General features: G+C 45.6%; 1 protein-coding gene and 1 long non-coding RNA gene across 2 annotated transcripts in view; one reads left to right on the top strand and one right to left on the bottom strand.

Moving 5' to 3' along the window:
- Nucleotides 1-3,455, top strand: part of aldh8a1 (aldehyde dehydrogenase 8 family, member A1) — a 71,722-nt gene extending 68,267 nt beyond the window's left edge. The window contains exon 7 of the mRNA XM_072499716.1: nt 2,468-3,455. Within this exon, the coding sequence (XP_072355817.1) occupies nt 2,468-2,920 (453 nt within the window). The 3' untranslated portion in view covers nt 2,921-3,455. The remainder of the gene's footprint in view (nt 1-2,467) is intronic.
- LOC140410909 (uncharacterized) overlaps nt 1-21,174 on the bottom strand; it is a 114,385-nt gene that overhangs the window by 49,824 nt on the left and 43,387 nt on the right. The window contains exon 3 of the long non-coding RNA XR_011940763.1: nt 5,147-5,214. This is a non-coding gene — a long non-coding RNA (uncharacterized lncRNA). The remainder of the gene's footprint in view (nt 1-5,146; nt 5,215-21,174) is intronic.

The raw sequence follows: 21,174 nt of genomic DNA on the forward strand, positions 1-21,174 counted from the left end.
AAGGAATGAACTAGTTGAAACTTGGGTTGGATTGGATTTGTTTATTGTCACGTGTACGGAGGTACAGTGAAAAGTATTGTTCTGAGTACAGTTCAGGAAGATCATTCCATACAGGAAATGAAAATACATAGGGAAAACATAAATACGCAATGTAAATACATAGACATAGGCACCGGGTGAAGCATACAGGAGTACAGTACTACTAAGTAGCGAAAATGTGTGAAGAGATCAGTTCATTCCATAAGAGGGTCATTTAGGAGTCTGGTAACAGCGGGGAAGAAGCTGTTTTTGAATCTGTTAGCTCGTGTTCTCAGACGTTTGTATCTTCTGCCCGATGGAAGAAATTGGAAGAGTGAATAAGCCGGGTGGGAGGGGTCTTGATTATGCTGCCCGCTTTCCCAAGACAGCGGGAGGTGTAGACAGAGTCAATGGATGGGAGGCGGGTTCATGTCATGGACTAGGCAGTGTTCACGAGTCTCTGTAGTTTCTTACGGTCTTGGACCGAGGAGTTGCCATACCAGGCTGTGATGCAGCCAGATAGGATGCTTTCTATGGTGTATCTGTAAAAGTTAGTAAGAGTCAATGTGGATTTGACAAATTTCTTTAGTTTCCTGAGAAAGTATAGGCGCTTTTGTGTTTTCTTGGTCATAGCGTCGATATCGACCAGGAGAGATTGTTGGTGATGTGCACACCTAGGAATTTGAAGCTGTTAACCATCTCTACCTCAGCCCCGTTGATGCAGACAGGGATGTATACGATACTTTGCTTCCTGAAGTCAATGACCAGCTCTTTAGTTTTGCTGACATTAAGGAAGAGATTGTTGTTGTTACACCACTGCACTTGGTGTTCAGTTTAGTAGCTGTAATAGCGTTTGAAGTCACAGAGTTGGAGTTTTCCTTTGTAGATGGACTTGATAGGTAGAACACATTATAGGAGAAAATAAAGGTTCTTTTCCTTACTGGAGATTGCAGGTGTTGATGCATGAAGCTTGCCTGGTTTCTTCTCAGTAGATGGGGATGATTTTCTGAATACCTTACTCTATAACTCCCAAAGGCAACGATCCCAACTCTCACATGTACCTCAGACTGGTTCAGCTGAGAGCTGTGTGCTCCTAATGTCTTTCACACTGCCACACAAAACGGTTTCTTGCAGCCTCTTTTGGACAGTTCAAAACACAAAAATGGGGATTTATTAATTTAGATGAGTCATTGTTTCACAAAGCAAAGAAGTTAATTAAGTTGCAGTCTTTTGAAGAAATCCTCCCTGTAGGTATGAAATGGCATTAAAAGAGTCCTGAGTTTTCACACCTTTAGAAAACCCCATGAGTTTGTGACTCATTGAATTTCAAATGTCTTTTATGATCCTCCTTGAGAGAAGCACAATCTGGTTCCACCATCTGAGTGAGCACAGTTCAATCCACAAGAGAAATCATGTGACATTTGGGAGCCATGTTTTTTCAAGTTCCTTCATGTCTATTTTTTAAATGGAGATTACAATTTGTTTTTAAAAATCTATAACATTTGTGACACACCAGGTGTGGTTTACATCTGTGATGTCTCAGCACAGACAGGTCCATTTAATTCAGGGTTAGATGTCATGAAATCTTTAGGGCCACACTGGCCTCAGTCTATTCTGGGGTGAATTTTGATTTGGAAATTCTGTACATCCCCCTTTCTTCCTCTTTCAGCTCAGTTGGCTTCAGCCCTTTCAATACCCAAGCTCTTCAGCTAACTGCCATGTCCCCTTCACTATGTCTTGACCTGCTGTTGACTTTCTAACTCCTCGTTTAATTCTTTGGGCCCTGACCTAGCCATTTCAACTTTCACAGCTTGTATCACACTATGGGGCGTGCAAAACCTTTTCAGCTGTCTGCAACTTTACAGACTCCTGCCGCTGAAATTGTTCAGTTTGCTCAGCCTATCTGGAGACTCGTGGGGTAATCTTACAGCCTACAAGGTAATTTCCTAGCAAAATGCGGCCCCTTTCAATGGCAAGCTTGAGATTCCGCCCACTCTGACCGACCAACCAATGAGTTCATTCTTTAAGTGAATGTTCACTGATGGTACCTCAATGCCTACGCCAGTGGAGTCCTTTGAATATCACTTTAGAATTTGTCCTCCTTCTGCGAGGGAAATCTTCAATTTTCCCTGCCAGCAGTGTGTGTAAACAATCAGTATCCTGCAGAATGTTATTCTCCTTTCCTGCTTCTTTGGAACCACTAGAGGCCATTTTCCCATAACACACAAAATCCTAATAGCTATGTTTCTGTACTTTCCTTTGTACTTGTACAAATGGTTAACTCAGCATCTATTCTTGCCCTTGTGATACACCTGCAGAACATTTTACTGTGGCAAAGGCATGGTATACACCTGCAAGTTTACCAGCAGGTTTAACTGGATGAATTTTATATTAGCAATGAAACGAGCCATTTTGACAATAATAATGAATTTACTGTTTCCCTAAACAGGTAAAAGGCTACATCAATCTAGCCCAGAACGAAGGAGCTAAAATTCTCTGTGGCGAAGGAATTGATTCCTTGGAAATTCCTGATAAAAACAAAATGGGCTATTTTTTATTGCCCACAGTAATCACGGAAGTAAAAGACAGCTCACGCTGTATGCAAGAGGAGATATTTGGCCCAGTCACCTGTATAGTGCCCTTTGAAACTGAAGAAGAGGTTATTCAGCGAGCAAACGATGTGAAGTATGGTTTGGCTGCTACCGTTTGGTCACAGGATGTAGGCCGCGTCCATCGGGTTGCCAAGAAGCTTCATACCGGAATGGTATGGACCAATTGCTGGCTCATTCGAGACTTGAATTTGCCATTTGGTGGCATGAAAGCCTCTGGGATTGGCAGGGAAGGGGGCAAAGACTCATTTGAGTTTTTCACAGAGGTCAAAACTATTACTATAAAACACTGACTCTTCACTAGATGGAGTGAGTGATATACTAACTTCCCCCCAAAATTTAAAATTTGTTTTAAATGCAAACAGAAATTGGAAAATGTTATATAAATTATATCTGTTGTTTGTAATTGTGCAGAATGATGGGCAGAGAAAGAATAGCCATACCTCAGTGCTGAGCACAGATGTATTTATATACATGTATGAACATCAAATGCTCAAGAGCCATAGACCTCCAGGAGGATTAACTGACAATCTTACCCTCTGAGCCACCTCAAGGGATTGATCAGAGGAAGAAATGAAATCAAACAATACTTCATAACTAATGGTACTACTTTATCAGTGACGTGACCGTGATTCCTCAGGAGCAAATAGAGCATTATAATCATGATGTACTACTGAGGTACTGTTCTGCAGTGTTGGCGAAACATTGCGATGAGAGACGAAGCCTTAAGAATATGTCACATTGTTTATCAGTTGAACACATCAGACATCTGATTACATTAAAATATACACTGTAATTTTGAAGAATAAAAGTGAGTTATGAATTGCATTCTGATTTTGTTTACTTTAAAGCCCAGTAAATTGTCTGAATATATATTGCTTCCAGCAATTCATTTCTGACATATATTTTTTATTCGTTCTTGGGATGTGGCCATCGCTGGCTGGGCCAGCATTTGTTGCCCATCCCTAATTGCCCTTGAACTGAGTGGCTTGCTGGGCCATTTCAGTGGGGGACAGTTAAGAGTCAACCGTATCGCTGTGTGGGTCGAGTCACATGTAGGCTATCCCGGGTTAGGACGGCAGATTTCTTTCCCTGAAGGACATTAATGAACAAGGTGGGTTTTTACGACAATTAGAACATAGAACACAGAACATAGAACATACAGTGCAGAAGGAGGCCATTCGGCCCATCGAGCCTGCACCAACCCACTTAAGCCCTCACTTCCACCCTATCCCTGTAACCCAATAACCCCTCCTAACCTTTTTGGACACTAAGGGCAATTTAGCATGGCCAATCCACCTAACCTGCACGTCTGTGGACTGTGGGAGGAAACCGGAGCACCCGGAGGAAACCCACGCAGACATGGGGAGAACGTGCAGACTCCGTACAGACAGTGATCCAGCGGGGAATCGAACCTGGGACCCTAGCGCTGTGAAGCCACAATGCTATCCACTTGTGCTACCATGCTTACCAATTGGCACTGGTTTCATTTTTAATTCCAGATTTATATCGACTTCAAACTTCACCATCTTCCATAGTGGGATTTGAACCTGGGACCCCAGAGCATTACCCTGGGTGTCTGGATTATTAGAACAGTGACAATACCACTAGGCCACTGTCATCCCTATGATAACTGATATGATGAAAGACTTGTCTCGCTGCTGAAGATGGGACCCTGAATGAAATACTTTGGTCCATGCTCATGTCATAAGAAATTAGTCTGCTTCTGCACCTCGGTTTATTCTGGCTGGGCCGTTCATTTACATTAACCATTGCCAAAACTGCCATTTTGCCTTGAAGTTATGTGTTCACCTCATTGTTGAAGGAGGCCTAGGATTTCAAAGTCTGGATCCTCTTATTTACATGTGTTACCATCAATTGTTACGCTACACTGACCAGGAAATTCAGGCTTAAGCCTGGGTCTAATGCTTTTTCTTTCCTCGCGTTATGAAGAGAAGAAAAGGCATAATGGGAATCTAATAGAAGATCGGTTGGGTGTTGGGTCTCAGACCTCATTAAAGTCAAGCTGGAGTGAACAGTTAGCTGGCCCAAGAATAATCAAAGGTTACTGCTGGCAAGGGTAACAGTGACGTTTAGGTAAGTGAGTGCCAAAATCAGGATTTCCGACCCTGGGAATGGGGATTAGAGGTCGGGGGTCAGGAGGCAGGAAGAAGTGAAGGGGAATCTGAAGTTGGGGAGGGAAATCGGTTGCAATCGAGAAGAGAGCAGTGGCCTGCGTTCTTTAAATTACACTGCTGTTTCAGTTCCATATTCAGGTCAGTAAATGTCAGAAACCTAACTTATTGGTCATAATTAAACGCATGATCTGCATTTATTGGGTGCCAAGGATGGATGTCAAAGGATAAATCAATCATGCAATGGAGGTCTCAAACAACCTGCCTCTTATTGCATTTGCAGAGTCTGCTTTACGATTAAGCGCTCAAGCAATTTTCCCCCTTTTCACAATATGACAAGCCATGCAATTTTTGGAGATTAATATCTGCACATTTTCTGCCTACCATGGGCTCCGTCAGCTGGTTCATGTCTGAAAAGTGATTGCTGCATAATCACATTTTTAGGCCTTGACCTGGTTGTAAAGACATTTTATTGAGTTACTCTGGAAAACAATCTAATAATAATAATATTCATTAGTGCCAGAAGTAGGCTTACATTAATACCACAATGAAGTTACTGTGAAAATCTCCGAGTCGCTACACTCCGGCACCTGCTCGGGTACACGGAGGAAGAATTCAGAATGTCCAAATTACCTAACAGCACGTCTTTCGGGACTTGTGGAGGAAAGCAGAGCACACGGTAGAAACCCACACAGACATAGAACATAGAAAATACAGCACAGAACAGGCCCTTCGGCCCACGATGTTGTGCCGAACCTTTGTCCTAGATTAATCATAGATTATCATTGAATTTACAGTGCAGAAGGAGGCCATTCGGCCCTTTGAGTCTGCACCGGCTCTTGGAAAGAGCACCCTACCCAAACTCAACACCTTCACCCAACACCAAGGGCAATTTGGACATTAAGGGCAATTTATCATTGGCCAATTCACCTAACCCGCACATCTTTGGATTGTGGGAGGAAACCGGAGCACCCGGAGGAAACCCACGCAGACACGGGGAGGACGTGCAGACTCCGCACAGTCAGTGACCCAAGCCGGAATCGAACCTGGGACCCTGGAGCTGTGAAGCAATTGTGCTATCCACAATGCTACCGTGCTGCCCTTGAGAACAAATAAATCTACACTATATCATTTAACCGTAATCCATGTACCTATCCAATAGCTGCTTGAAGGTCCCTAATGTTTCCGACTCAACTACTTCCACAGGCAGTGCATTCCATGCCCCCACTACTCTGGGTAAAGAACCTACCTCTGATATCCCTCCTATATCTTCCACCTTTCACCTTAAATTTATGTCCCCTTGTAATGGTTTGTTCCACCCGGGGAAAAAGTCTCTGACTGTCTACTCTATCTATTCCCCTGATCATCTTATAAACCTCTATCAAGTCGCCCCTCATCCTTCTCTGTTCTAATGAGAAAAGGCCTAGCACCCTCAACCTTTCCTCGTAAGACCTACTTTCCATTCCAGGCAACATCCTGGTAAATCTTCTTTGCACCTTTTCCAAAGCTTCCACATCCTTCCTAAAATGAGGCGACCAGAACTGTACACAGTACTCCAAATGTGGCCTTACCAAAGTTTTGTACAGCTGCATCATCACCTCACCGCTCTTAAATTCAATCTGGGACACTGGGAGAACGTGCAGACTCCGCACAGACAGACAGACAGTGACCCGAGCCAGGAATCGAACCTGGGTCCCTGGTGCTGTGAAGCAACAGTGCTGACCACGGATACCGTGCAGAAAATTAGAGAGCAAATGAACTATTTAATAATATCTCAATTTACATCCATTACCCACATTTGATTGAATGCTCGCACGGGCACAGAATGCAGGTAGATGTTGCTGCTATGGGCCCTTTATGTGGAACATCTATAAAATGGAAGCCCTCATATGAGGGCCCTCACATCGAGATTCTTAAAGTTGCATTTTATTGTCAATTTAACATTTTTCTGAGCTCTTTTAAAAGTAAAATATGGGAGAAATCTGAGTTTTGGGGGGGGGGTGAATATCCAAAAACATAAGTAAATTTAGAATTAGTAAAAATGAGTATTGGTCGTTGTAAAAACACGAAGAACAAACTGGGTTGACAAAATGCACAGTTAAGCTAAGTAACAACCTATAATTATTTTTACAGTTCATGGACACTATTTTTATGATACTCAAAAGCAGTTTTAAAATGGCCAGTTTAATTATTACTTTACTCTAAAATCAGATCCAGTGACCACTGGCACCTCAAATTGCCCATGATGCTTTGTCAAATAACTGGGCTTTTCAATAAAACAGTAGTATAAATACGTGGAAGACTCCAAAAACTCTATAGTGGATGGGACACAGTTGGAAAACTGTATGTATGTTTTTTATGGTTCAAATCCCATGCCAGAGGCTTGAGGACATAATTTGGCTGACATTTAAGTTGCAGAGCCGGGGGAAAGAATGGACAGCCTCAACAATCGTGGCACATACCACCCCTCTTCAACCCTACTATACCTGAGCAATCAAAGCCAAGACCCATCAATGAGCATAATACAGGGATGCTGAAGCAAGAGGCTTTAGCGGATCAGGCGCTCACAGCAAATACCTGACATCACCCACATAGTAATGTGTTATACCTAGCACCATGCCTCTGTTGAGAGAGGCCTGCATTTGGAGCAGGCAGAGAAACAGCAGCACAGCTGAATCAAATAAGGAAGACCAGGACAGATGCATGGAAACAGCAGCAGGAGAGCCACCATGATCGCTTTCAGCATGAGATGTCAAGAATTAGTTCATTGCACCGCCTTATTTCCTGTGTCTAAAAGCCTATGCAAAACTCCTCTGCATTAACAGTTCTTATTAGACCCTTCACCATTCCCCACATTGTCTTAAAGGACATTGAAATCATTTGGATAGTCATGAAGACAATACAGACTCAGAGGTTGTTGTAAAACCAAACTTGTGGATCAAAGTGCCACATGTGATAATGGAAAGGAGCTTAAATCCCAGTACAAGAATGACTTTCCATTTATTACTGACCCATGTATTAACCTGAAGTACCTTTCTTATAAAAAGGCTTCCTAACTCTCCCCTCAGGGCCTTAACAAAGTTACCAGCTGTGTGGTTGCTGACACAGATTGCCCCAAGTTCTCAGGGCTGGTAGCTTTTGAGTGTGATCATATGAAGATCTGGCTTCAGATTGTTACACCTTGGCTGTTGGACCTATCTGGCCCGGGTTGGTGTGTGGGGTGGTTGGTTAGCAAAGGAGCAGACAAACTGCTTCAGTATCTGAGGAGTTGCAAACGGTACCAAACATTGTGCAATCATCCCCAATTCTGATCTTACGATGGAAGGAAGGCCATTAATGAAGCGGTTGAGGATGGTCGGGCCTGTGACGCTGCCCTTAGAAATTCCTGCAAAGGTGTCCTGGACAGGTTCAAAGCCCAAAACACACAATTTTGCCACTGTCTCTCCAATGGGGCTGGGACTTGTCACTTCCACTGAGGAAGAAAAGATTGCAAAAAATGGGTTCTGCCTTAATTAGAAGCTCTTATCCATTTGCTCCACCAGTCTCTCTACAGTGTACATCTCCATTTCCAAAACAGAGCACAGGTTTTCACCCAGAGTCTGCATATCAGAAGAAACTTCTGAATTCAAAGAAGTTTATTTGCGGAACTCCCCACTGTAGTGAGTGGTTCAGGCAAATCATACAGATACATTTAAGAGAAAAAAATCCTTGGCCCATTGCGAGCCCCGTCACGTCAGGCTCGCGTTTGATGAGACCTGTTGTAAATCGTGAATGTCTGATCAGAACATCAAATGCCTGCTTCAGAGTCTGTGAAGTATAGAATTCCTACAGTGCAGAAGGAGGCCATTCAGCCCAATGAGTCTGCACCCGCCCTCCGAAAGAGCACCCCTACATAGGCCCACTTGCGCCCCCACCCTATCCCGTCACCCCTTCTAACCTTTGGAAACCAGGGGGAAATGTTATCATGGCCAATCCACCTAACCTAACCTGCACATCTTTGAACTGTGGGAGGAAACCAGAGCACCCGGAGGAAACCCATGCAGACACATGAGATGTACATACTCCACACGACAGTCACCCAAGGCCAGGATCGAACCCTGCACCCTGGCGCTGTGAGGCAGCATTGCTAACCACTGGACCACTGTAAGGCATAGGTTTATATCAGAGTGCCACACAGTTTTCATCAATATTCTGGCGGTCTTTGATCTATTGTTTCACACATTCATCATGAAAACGTTAGAAGTTGCAAGGGTGCAGTGTGCTGAATGGTAGTGCAAACATCCTTCCATGTCCCACATATAAGCTTTTTGTACCCAGTGCAAGATACGGTTTCCACAGATAAAGCCCATGATCCTGTAAACTGAAAGCAACCATCAGCATAAGATAAACTAGGTCGTAATATGTCCATGCTGAGAAATATTTCATTGTTTCCAGGGGCAGGATTTAAATTCCATGGTCAGAACCTAGGTGTCACGATACTTTCTGGGTACCCAATCTCACACTGATGTTGAAATGTGCATGTGCTGCTATTTTGATTATGCAAAGTACATAGCTGGCCAGAATTCACCATTGCCATCCAGTTATCAATGATAGTAAAATAGAGGAAATAAGACCAGGGGCGCGATTCTCCGAGCCCCGTGCCGGGCCGGAGAATCGCCGCAACCGCGCCACGATGCCCCGACGCTGGCATGCGATTCTCCGAGGTGCGGGGAATCAATGCCATTTGCGCCAGCGCGTTTGGCGCGGTCCTGGCTGTGGGCTGCTGGAATTGGCGGGGCCGCCGATTCTCCAGCCCGGATGGGCCAAGCGGCCACTCCGACACGACAGAGTCCCGCCGGCGCTGTTCACCCCAGGTCGCTGCCGGCGGGAACTCTGCGGGAACGCTCAAGGGGCAGCCTGTGAGGAGGGGAGGGGGGCTCCTTCACTCCTTCACCGGGGGGGGGGGGGGGGGGGGGGCCTCCAATGGGGTCTGGCCCGTGATCGGGGCCCACCGATCGGCGGGCCGGCCTCTCCCCCCCCGGGCCTACATTCTGGCGCGGCCGGCCCCTGAACACCGACCGCATGTTGGGTCGGGGCCGGCACGCGTAAGAAGTTCCCTGTGCATGCGCAAGACTGAGCTGCCCCAACTGCGCATGCGTGGGTTGGCGTGGTGCCCATTTGGCGCCACGTAAGGAGGCTGGAGCGGCGTGAACCACTCCAGCGCCGTGCTGGCCCCCTGTGGAGGCCAGCATAGGTCGTACCCGGGCCCTGTTCACGCCGATGGTGCGAACACTTGGCCTCAATATCGGAGAATCGTGCCCCAGAAGTGGGTCTGATTTAAACACTAAGCCAAAGCAAGATAATTTGTTATGGACACCTTGGGCAGCACGGTAGCACAGTGGTTAGCACTGTGGCTTCACAGCACCAGGGTCCCAGGTTCAATTTCCGTCTGGGTAACTGTCTGTGCAGAGTCTGCACGTTCTCCCCGTGTCTGCGTGGCTTTTCTCCGGGTGCTCCGATTTCCTCCCACTAGTCCTGAAAGACGTGCTATTAGGTAATTTGGACATTCTGAATTCTCCCTCTGTGTACTCGACCAGGTTCTGGAATGTGGTGACTAGAACTTTTCACAGTAACATCACTGCAGTGTTAATGTAAGCCTAGTTGCGACAATAAAGATTATTATTATTGTCAGACCTCAACAAAGGTCCTTTACAACCCAGTTCATTCCTCTCCCCCAAATTCTCCGGACCGTACTCCATTTCGGACAAAGTCAGCCCCTCGGGATACAAAATAACCTATCCCAATGGTAAGTCTGCATGGTTTCATATAAACCAACTCAAGACTTACGGCTCACAGAATAACCACACACACCACATCCTGCTCACAGCAGCAGACGCTCCCGCCCCGCCCATAGATGACGTATTCCTACCCTCCCCCAACAACTCCAGCCTGCCCTCAGACACGAGTTCAACTCCGCCCCCAGAGGCACGACTCCGCCTCTTCCTTCCCTCAACCAGCAGCGACAGCGACAGTGATAGCGATCACAATGACGACAGCCACAGCACACCACGTTATGACTACACCGCTGCACCAGGCCCCACTCCCAGCGAATCTGAGCATGATTCTACCGACCCATTTGAGATCACTTATATCAAAGCCCCTGATCCAGACCAACCACCCGACGATTACGGATTGAAGCATAGTAGCTCCAACCTCGACACACGATTCTGGCACCAAGACATTTCATTCAGGCTCATCCGGAATGATGAGATGGACCCCAATTCGCCCCAAGCAGCTTTAGCACGGTTACTACAGTCAAGAATTTGGCAGCCGGGAGAAGATGATGACTTAGAGTTTGACTCCCACCAAACAAATCGCTTTGCGACCCTGTTCGCTATTGAGCAGTGAGGTGTCCAGATGATAGAGAAAAAAGGAACCAATGGAGAGATACGGTGTCCTTTCTGATGGAACCCGCACCATGTTTGTTGAATGTTTGTTCGTTAGTGTTATCGTTAAGTGTTGTGTGTAAACTCGGAAAGTTTTTCACGGCCCCACGTCACCATTCCATTAACGCTGTTAATGGAACAAGTTTGTCCCAGACAATAGTTCAGAGGAACTAGTTTGTCGACAGAACCTTGTTAAAGGTACAAGTTTGTCCCAGACAATAGTTCAGAGGAACTAGTCTGTCGACAGAACCCGACTCATAGTTCCTCTCCTAATTTGAGAGGCAGCCCCCCACGGCGACCACATTCTTACTCGTTCTTGCCGGTTGCTCAGGCAGTGGAGAAACGTCATTGGTCCCCGCCCTGCCTGAGGACCCCCCTCTGGTCAGCTACACTCGAGTAGAGCACATACGGCATTGATCACCGTCCTACCCGGGTATTCCACCCATTTCTTACCCGCCGCAGCCCATACACACCCCATTTTGGCTCGTTACGTTCAAAATTCTTTTGTTTGGTTTTGGCAACCCCTAGGTTGCTTCCCTATGCTATTTACATCCTCAAACACTGGGATGGTAAATCACACAGGCTGCGAGACGGCTCGCAGTAGGCAGTATTTTCTTAGATGTCTTGTCCAAATATTCGGTTTAAAAAAAAGAAATGAGGGAGACACAGATGGTGACCAATTATAAAGGGAAATTGGCAATAAAGGACAGACAGACAGACATACGAGATCTTAAGCAAGATAATAACAGAAATTATGCTTGTGTTCACAGAACTCCGGAACCTCAGGAACCCCAGAGGAAGACAAAGAAGAAGTCCGACAAAGATGAAGACAGCCTTCGTGTTCACATGGATCTCAGCGAGATCCCTTCAGTTGCGCTCGGACGCTACCCCCCTGACCCCTAGCACACAAACCGTAAATTACTCTAACCCCTGTAATACACGGAACCCCGAGATAACTAGCCCAGCGACAGTTAGCAATACCCCGACCTGGTGTGATAAGTTTATCACCTGGTACTCACTCTCATATGTAGTCGAAGCACTCTTACTGCTGGCGATACTTTGCAGTGTCGTGCAAACGTTTAGAGTCAGGAAATGGCGAAACAGAGCATATCGCTCTCGCACCCCAGTATACAGATTTAGGTCCCCCATTTTCGGATTTCACCAGCCCCCCGAACCCATTGGGACGGATTAAAGAGCATCCATTTTGTTTAATGTATTCTATGGAATAAAGAGATGTAAACCTCTGTGTCTGACTGCCAGGCCAGAGAAATTTGTGCGCTGCTATTTTGTACAGTTTAAGATGTATAGATTATTTTTGGATTGTTTGTATTTTTGGATTGTTTAAATGAGGATAGTTTATTGAGAATAGTTAAAGGTTCCAGTTTTTTATTTTTCTGTAATGCATGTATTAATGTCATAGCGCCCCGTAGAATTTTTGATAGTGAATGTATTTAAAATGGTTTAGGTAAAATTGTGTTGCATAGGATAGGACAGTGTAGAGCCTAAGCATGGGTGCCCCGGGGATCAGAGGATGAAGATGCCATGGTAATGTGATCCTTCACGCTTCGCGTTGAGGATCACAAGGAGGAAGTGTAGCCATCTGGGATGGCCACGTCCCGATTACAAAATGGACACTTGCAAAGACTGCAGGGAAAATTGGACAATGCTAAGAAACAAGCAGGTGCAAGCTCTGTCTGTTGATTAGAACCTTAAACGCTCAGACAGGACAGAAACTACCAAACGATTTACATATTGATGAGCCATCTCCAGGGACAAAAGGGAAACATTTTGATACACAATGTTAGGACAGACTCCCCGGCGCCAGAAGAAGCTAAGACAAAGCTGACTGACAGTCACCAGGACACGCCCAGCGATCAGGGAACCACCCCTGTATTGGAGGAAAATCGATACCGATGATTGGGAAAGACCCAATTAGTTGAGGCCAAGTTCAAGGCCTGCCCAAAAGAGCGCGAAGCCCTTTTGGGTATAAAAGGTATCCCCCAAGGGAGAACGCCCTCCTTTGGCTTTGGCTCTCAGCAAAGAGAGAGACCAGCCCAGCAGCTACAGCGGACCAAGTAAGTTCCAAGTCAACGCACGCTACGAGATAGATGCACCTAGTTGCTATCCTGTAAACAGCTCAACCCAGAAGCCTCAGAACCGAGCAACGGCCATTGTTCCTCTGACTGAGTGGGCGCCCAAAGCTAAGTATAGGTCTTAGTAATACTAATAGTCTAGTTTGTAGAGTTTATGCACGAGTAGATTTGACTGTGTGTAAATAAATGAGCATTGCTTTTGAACTTACTAACTGGTGTATCGAGTCATTGATCAGTATTCGGTTCTGAACATTATGGCGGTGTCGAAAGATACCTGGCGACTCTTGAGCAAACGTGATTAAATAGAGCCAAAATAAGAACCAACTAAAAGTTAGCAACATAACATATTCACATAGATGGAAAATTGGCTGGCTGACAGAAAACAGAGAATATGGATAAATGGATTTTTTTCTAATTTTGGCAAGATGTAACAAGTTGAGTCCCACAGGGGTCTGTGCTGGGATCTCAGCATTTTAGAATTTGTATCAAAGATTTAGATGATGGGAACAAGGGCATGGGAGCTAAACTTGCAGATGAGTATGTTGTGAAGAGGACATAAGGAGGTTGAAGATGGACATAGATTGTTTCAGTGAGTGGGCAGAAATGTGGCATATGGAGTATAACGTGAGAAAATGTGAAGTTGTTCACTTTGGCAGGCAGAATAAAAAAGCAGAGTATTACTTAAATTGTCTGCAGAATTCAGAGCAGCAGAGGGATCTAGGTGTGCCATATGAGTCACAAAAAGACAATTAACACTTTAACAGATTCAATTATACAATGACTGGACCGTGTCAGGCTGAAGTATTGAAGGAGTGAGGCCTACAATGGAGGGCTGTGAATGCAAAGGGGACTGAGAGGCTGCGCATGGCTGTATTCTGGACTTATTAGACCCTCAACCATAACTAAAGTTCGATCCCAAAATGTGGTTGGGGTGTCTTATAAATGGAAGGCCATTGTAAACAATTTAAAAAAAAATTAAGAACTATGTTTGGTCTTTCATCTCCCTCCTCACTTCCCCACAATGCCTCCAGGGAAGAGATGGTTGAGTGAGGGAACCATGGTTGACAAGAGAGATTGAATGTCTTGTTAAGAGGAAAAAGGAGACTTATGTAAGGTTAAGGAAACAAGGTTCAGACAGGGCGCTGGAGGGATACAAGATAGCCAGCAGGGAACTGAAGAAAGGGATTAGGAGAGCTAAGAGAGGGCATGAACAATCTTTGGCGGGTAGGATCAAGGAAAACCCCAAGGCCTTTTACACATATGTGAGAAATATGAGAATGACTAGAGCGAGGGTAGGTCCGATCAAGGACAGTAGCGGGAGATTGTGTATTGAGTCTGAAGAGATAGGAGAGGTCTTGAACGAGTACTTTTCTTCTGCATTTCCAAATGAGAGGGGCGATATTGTTGGAGAGGACAGTGTGAAACAGATTGGTTAGCTCGAGGAAATACTTGTTAGGAAGGAAGATGTGTTGGGCATTTTGAAAAACTTGAGGATAGACAAGTCCCCCGGGCCTGTCGGGATATATCCAAGGATTCTATGGGAAGCAAGAGATGAAATTGCAGAACCGTTGGCAATGATCTTTTCGTCCTCACTGTCAACAGGGGTGGTACCAGGGGATTGGAGAGTGGCGAATGTCGTGCCCCTGTTCAAAAAAGGGACTAGGGATAACCCTGGGAATTACAGGCCAGTTAGTCTTACTTCGGTGGTAGGCAAAGTAATGGAAAGGGTACTGAAGGATAGGATTTCTGAGCATCTGGAAAGACACTGCTTGATTAGGGATAGTCAGCACGGATTTGTGAGGGGTAGGTCTTGCCTTACAAGTCTGATTGAATTCTTTGAGGAGGTGACTAAGCATGTGGATGAAGGTAAAGCAGTGGATGTAGTGTACATGGATTTTAGTAAGGCATTTGATAAGGTTTCCCATGGTAGGCTTCTGCAGAAAGTAAGGAGGCATGGGATAGTGGGAAATTTGGCCAGTTGGATAACGAACTGGCTAACCGATAGAAGTCAGAGAGTGGTGATGGATGGCAAATATTCAGCCTGGATCCCAGTTACCAGTGGCGTACCGCAGGGATCAGTTCTGGGTCCTCTGCTGTTTGTGATTTTCATTAATGACTTGGATGGGGGAGTTGAAGGGTGGGTCAGTAAATTTGCAGACGATACGAAGATTGGTGGAGTTGTGGATAGTAAGGAGGGCTGTTGTCGGTTGCAAAGAGACATAGATAGGATGCAGAGCTGGGCTCAGAAGTGGCAGATGGAGTTTAACCCTGAAAAGTGTGAGGTTGTCCATTTTGGAAGGACAAATATGAATGCGGAATACAGGGTTAACGGTAGAGTTCTTGGCAATGTGGAGGAGCAGAGAGATCTTGGGGTCTATGTTCATACATCTTTGAAAGTTGCCACTCAAGTGGATAGAGCTGTGAAGAAGGCCTATGGTGTGCTCGCGTTCATTAACAGAGGGATTGAATTTAAGAGCCGTGAGGTGATGATGCAGCTGTACAAAACTTTGGTAAGGCCACATTTGGAGTACTGTGTACAGTTCTGGTCGCCTCATTTTAGGAAGGATGTGGAAGCTTTGGAAAAGGTGCATAGGAGATTTACCAGGATGTTGCCTGGAATGGAGAGTAGGTCTTACGAGGAAAGGTTGAGGGTGCTAGGCCTTTTCTCATTAGAACGGAGAAGGATGAGGGGCGACTTGATAGAGGTTTATAAGATGATCAGGGGAATAGATAGAGTAAACAGTCAGAGACTTTTTCCCTGGGTGGAACAAACCATTACAAGGGGACATACATTTAAGGTGAAAGGTGGAAGATATAGGAGGGATATCAGAGGTAGGTTCTTTACCCAGAGAGTAGTGGGGGCATGAAATGCACTGCCTGTGGAAGTAGTTGAGTCGGAAACATTAGGGACCTTCAAGCAGCGATTGGATAGGTACATGGATTACGGTAAAATGATATAGTGTAGATATATTTGTTCTTAAGGGCAGCACGGTAGCATTGTGGATAGCACAATTGCTTCACAGCTCCAGGGTCCCAGGTTTGATTCCGGCTTGGATCACTGTCTGTGCGGAGTCTGCACATCCTCCCCGTGTCTGCGTGGGTTTCCTCCGGGTGCTCCGGTTTCCTCCCACAGTCCAAAGATGTGCAGGTTAGGTGGATTGACCATGATAAATTGCCCTTAGTGTCCAAAATTGCCCTTGGTGTTGGGTGGAGGTGTTGAGTTTGGATAGGATGCTCTTTCCAAGAGCCGGTGCAGACTCAAAGGGCCAAATGGCCTCCTTCTGCACTGTAAATTCAATGATAATCTATGATTAATCTAGGACAAAGGTTCGGCACAACATCGTGGGCCGAAGGGCCTGTTCTGTGCTGTATTTTCTATTTTCTATGTTCTGTGTTCCACCTCAACCGACGTCCCTCTTGTCATGGTGGACAATTATCCAATGCATATGGGGCAGCTGGTGTCTTTTTACAAAATGGTGCTGGAATGAGCTCCTCGTGCATCATGGGAAGTTGGAAGTTGGGTGTTGGAAGGATCACAGAATCATGCCAATGAACTGATCCCAGCCGTGTATCAAGTAATTGCAGCATACATGTCACTCACAGTGTTACTCATTAACAGTATTGGGAACGGATATTTATGTAAGAAGAGTATTAACTCAGTTAGTCCTTTGAAGTGACATTAATATGAGGGATAAATAGAGCATATATTAACAGTGGTATCCAGTGGGAGAGCCTGCTTCCAACAGCATTAATAAATTACAATGGTCACGGCCACCTGACAACTCTCAAGCTTCCAGAGACAAAGTTAAAAACAGAGGAAGGGTAGAATTTCCTGCATCATAAAGCTCCGATTTCACATTTCTGCAAAAAAGTTCCTTGCCATGGTGTACTTCACATACATTGCAAGTGGTAAAGTATATTTGAAACACTTACTTCAATGTCTGAGCTGTGGAATGATTACTAAATTCAATCAAGGTCTTTTGGAGTGCTAATGAAAAAGTGCAACAAGTTAGAAATAATTTGCTTGAAAATGAGCCTGAGAAGATGAGGGCGAGGTTCCCAAAAACTTCCTCTTTAATACCCGCCCATGTGATTAACTAACCAACAGCACATGAGCATCAACCCTGTTTGCGGTCTGTAGTTGCACATCCTCACCTCAACCTCTCAGAGGTGATGGTGATAAACCAAGGGAAGGAGGTGGCTACCGTGTGCACTCAAATCTACATAAGAAGCTGCCAATATGGTGAGGTGGCTTCCTGAGTGTTTTTGTAGCAATTTACCTCAGTTAACTGGTCTGACCACAGTATAACTGTCACTGAACGAACATAGAAGGACTATTGCTTTACATGGCAACTGAGCAAAAGGCATGCTCCAGTTTTTCTTTGTCCATTCCTGTCATGGTGGACATTTGCCCATTGCATAAGAGGCAGCAGGCATCATTTCGCAGAAGCTGATGCTGGAAATGAGCTTCCAGTGTGTCATGGGAGCTGTTCAGAGGATCAGGGAATTGTGCAAATTAACTGACCCTGGCCTAAGTATGGAATTGGTGCTGCCAGTGTTGCGATGAAAGAGTTGGTGTGCTTCCATGTACAGCTATGTGTTTCCGTTATGTGCAACTAAGGCCGGAATTTTATGGGTCCCAAGGGGAAGGGGAATGTGGAACTGAAAGCGGTGATTGGATTTGGTATTTGTTTATTGTCGCGTGTATCAAGGTACAGTGAAAAGTATTTTTCTGCGAGCAGCTCAAACAGATCATTTAGTACATGAAAATAAAAGAAAATATATAATAGGGCAACACAAGGTACACAATGTAAATACATAGACACTGGTATCGGGTGAAGCATACAGGAGTGTTGTAATTAGAAGGTGATGGCCCTCTAGCTCCGACTCCCATTTCTGGAGCCTTCTCACATTCGTCAACAGTGTTTATTCAATTTTCTTGATATTTTATTGATTCTGAGGTATTTGATAGTTGCTCTTGGTAGATGTCGTGCTTTTAGAAAGTGCTGTCAAAGGAGCCACAGTGAGTACCAAGGTTGTACTCACTGCTGCTGTCATAATATACACCAGTATATCATGGTGCAGACACACACACTGATGGACACACAGCAAGACCAATCAACACACACAACACCTCAGCCAATCACCAGTTAGAGCACACTCACTAAAAAGACAGAGGGCATCAGTTTTCCCGCTCATTCGGGGTGCAGCCTCTCAGAAGGACAGAGCTTACAGCACAGATCTTCACCATGTGCTGAGTACATAGACTGGTTCGGATAGGCATAGGTCTTTAGTTTAATCAAACATCGTGTTAACCCACAGTGAAAGTATGTTCAACAGTTTCTAGCTTAATAAAATAGTGTTGTTTTATTTTAAGTGTTGGTAGCCTGTATGTGTTGGGTAGAGACTTTGTCCTGGTCGAGGACTACTTTTCGAATTACCTGGAGGTGATACTGTTACATGACCTCACCTCGTCTGCAGTCATTCGTGCCTGTAAAGAACCCTTTGCTCGACACGGCATCCCGCTCACGGTTATGTCGGACAATGGCCCCTGCTTCGCCAGCCAAGAATGGTCGAACTTTGCCAGGCGGTACAATTTTGCCCATGTGATGTCCAGTCCCCTGTACCCCCAATCCAACGGCAAAGCAGAAAAGGGAGTACATATCGTCAAACGACCCCTATGCAAGGCTGCCGATGATGGGTCTGATTTCTACCTTGCCTTGCTGGCCAAATGCTCCGCCCCACTGTCCAATGGCCTGTCGCCAGCCCAATTACTCATGAGTCGCACCCTGAGGACGACGGTGCCGTCCATCCATGTCCCACGTTCCGGTCCTTCACCAGATGCAGCTGTCTCGTGCACAGCACAAGGCGGCTCCTGACTCCTGTGCAGCTGATCTCCCTGCTCTGGCTCCAGATGACAACGTCCGCATCCATCTTCCGGATGGTGGCTGGTCTGCAACCGCTGTTGTCCTTCGGCAGGTGGCCCCCCGCTCGTTCCTGGTTCGTCTACCGGATGGCTCTATTCTGCGCCGCAATCGACGCGCCCTTCGTCTCGTTCGACACTCGCCACGTGATCCTCCAGTGTCGCCTCGCTCTCCTGCTGACCCTGCCACGGACTATGCAGAGCTCCCTTTCACTCTGCATCCCCCTGACTATGACGCAGTCCAGCCCGCTCCTGAACCGGCGGCTCTCGACCTACCCTTGAGGCGGTCAACCAGAATTCGTCGCCCACCTCAGAGACTAAATTTATGAACTTTTCGAATTTATGGTCTCTCTGAATTGTTTTGTTGCTTTGTTTGATCGTTTCCATGGTTTGTATATAGTGTTGATCGCGTTACTCTTGTTGCAGACTGCTTCTCTGCACCAGGCACCTTCCCATGTAAATAGCTTAGTTCTCATGTACATAGTCCTGTAAATATGTCGTCGCACCCCTTCGGAACATTATCACCACACATTATTTATTGCCACACACATACATTTTTTTATAAAAGGGGGATGTTATAATATACACCAGTATATCATGGCGCAGATACACACACACTGATGGACACACAGCAAGACCAATCAACACACACAACATCGCAGCCAATCACCAGTTAGAGCACACTCACTATATCGACAGAAAGCATCAGTTTTCCCGCTCATTCGGGATGCAGCCTCTCAGAAGGACAGAGGCTGCATCCACAGCTTACAGCACAAATCTTCACCATGTGCTGAGTACATAGACTGGTTAGGATAGGCATAGGTCTTTAGTTTAATCTAACATCGTGTTAACCCACAGTGAAAGTATGTTCAACAGTTTCTAGCTTAATAAAATAGTGTTGTTTTATTTTAAGTGTTGGTAGCCTGTATGTGTTCCACGGATCCAAAGCACCCAACACATCAGCTACTACTATGTGTCGGTAGTGGAGGGAGTGAATGTTTGTGCATGGGGTGCCAATCAAGCTTCCATGTTAGAATGAGCTTTTCAGCCACTTTAAAGCTGCCATGACAACTCACTTGGTGATGCCATGGTTGAAAGGACTGTATTATGTGAAGTTGTTTAAGGATATGTGCTAATGGAGGCCTAATCACATTCCACAGCAGCCACATGGTCCTAAGGATACTATGCCTTCCAAGGATGGCCCCTTCGTTAGGGTAAAAGATGATAAATGCTGCTTTTGTGTTCATTGTGAGCTTTCCGACTTTTCCCGAGATGTTCATACTGAGAAGTGTAGAGTTCCCTGCAGAGAAGGTCGCTTGTGAAAATTTGTCATCACCTTACTCCTCCTGGAATCTCGTAGCTATGAGGCTGTCCCAGGCACACCTGTCACATCAGCCTATGCAATGTCACCATCATGTGCTTGTTTGAATCCTCACCCTCTTCACAATCACACTCTTTAATGTCCTCCTTGAGGAGACGTCAAGTAGCTCAATGTCGACCCCTGGCAACACATCCCTCCTTTACATGGCAAGGTTGTGCAGGGCGCAGCAAACAATAATGATGTGGGACATCCTCCCCTGTGAGTATCGGGGAGCCCCACCTGACAGGTCCAAACATTGGAAACACATCTTCCCGAGGCAAATAGTTTGCTTTATTAAGGACCTTTTGACCGAATGTGCTGCATTGTAGCTCTCCTCAGATATTCCCTGTGGCTGACAAATGGCCATCATTAGCCATGTCTTCTGGGGATACCCTTTGTCACTGAGGAGCCAACCCTCTAAATGCTGACCTCCTTTAAAGATCTGTGGCACCAGCAAGTCTCTCAAGGTGTGAGGGTTATGAGAGCTCCTTAGGAACCTTGCATAAACATGCAGAATCTGCTTTCTGTGATCACAAATTAGCTGAACGTTCACAGGGTGAAATCTTTTTCTGTTGGTGAATCTCACAGTCTGCTGCCAGGGAGCTCTCAAA

This window comes from Scyliorhinus torazame, chromosome 4 (assembly GCF_047496885.1).
Source record: "Scyliorhinus torazame isolate Kashiwa2021f chromosome 4, sScyTor2.1, whole genome shotgun sequence".
In the NCBI taxonomy this organism is placed as follows: Eukaryota; Metazoa; Chordata; class Chondrichthyes; order Carcharhiniformes; family Scyliorhinidae; genus Scyliorhinus; species Scyliorhinus torazame.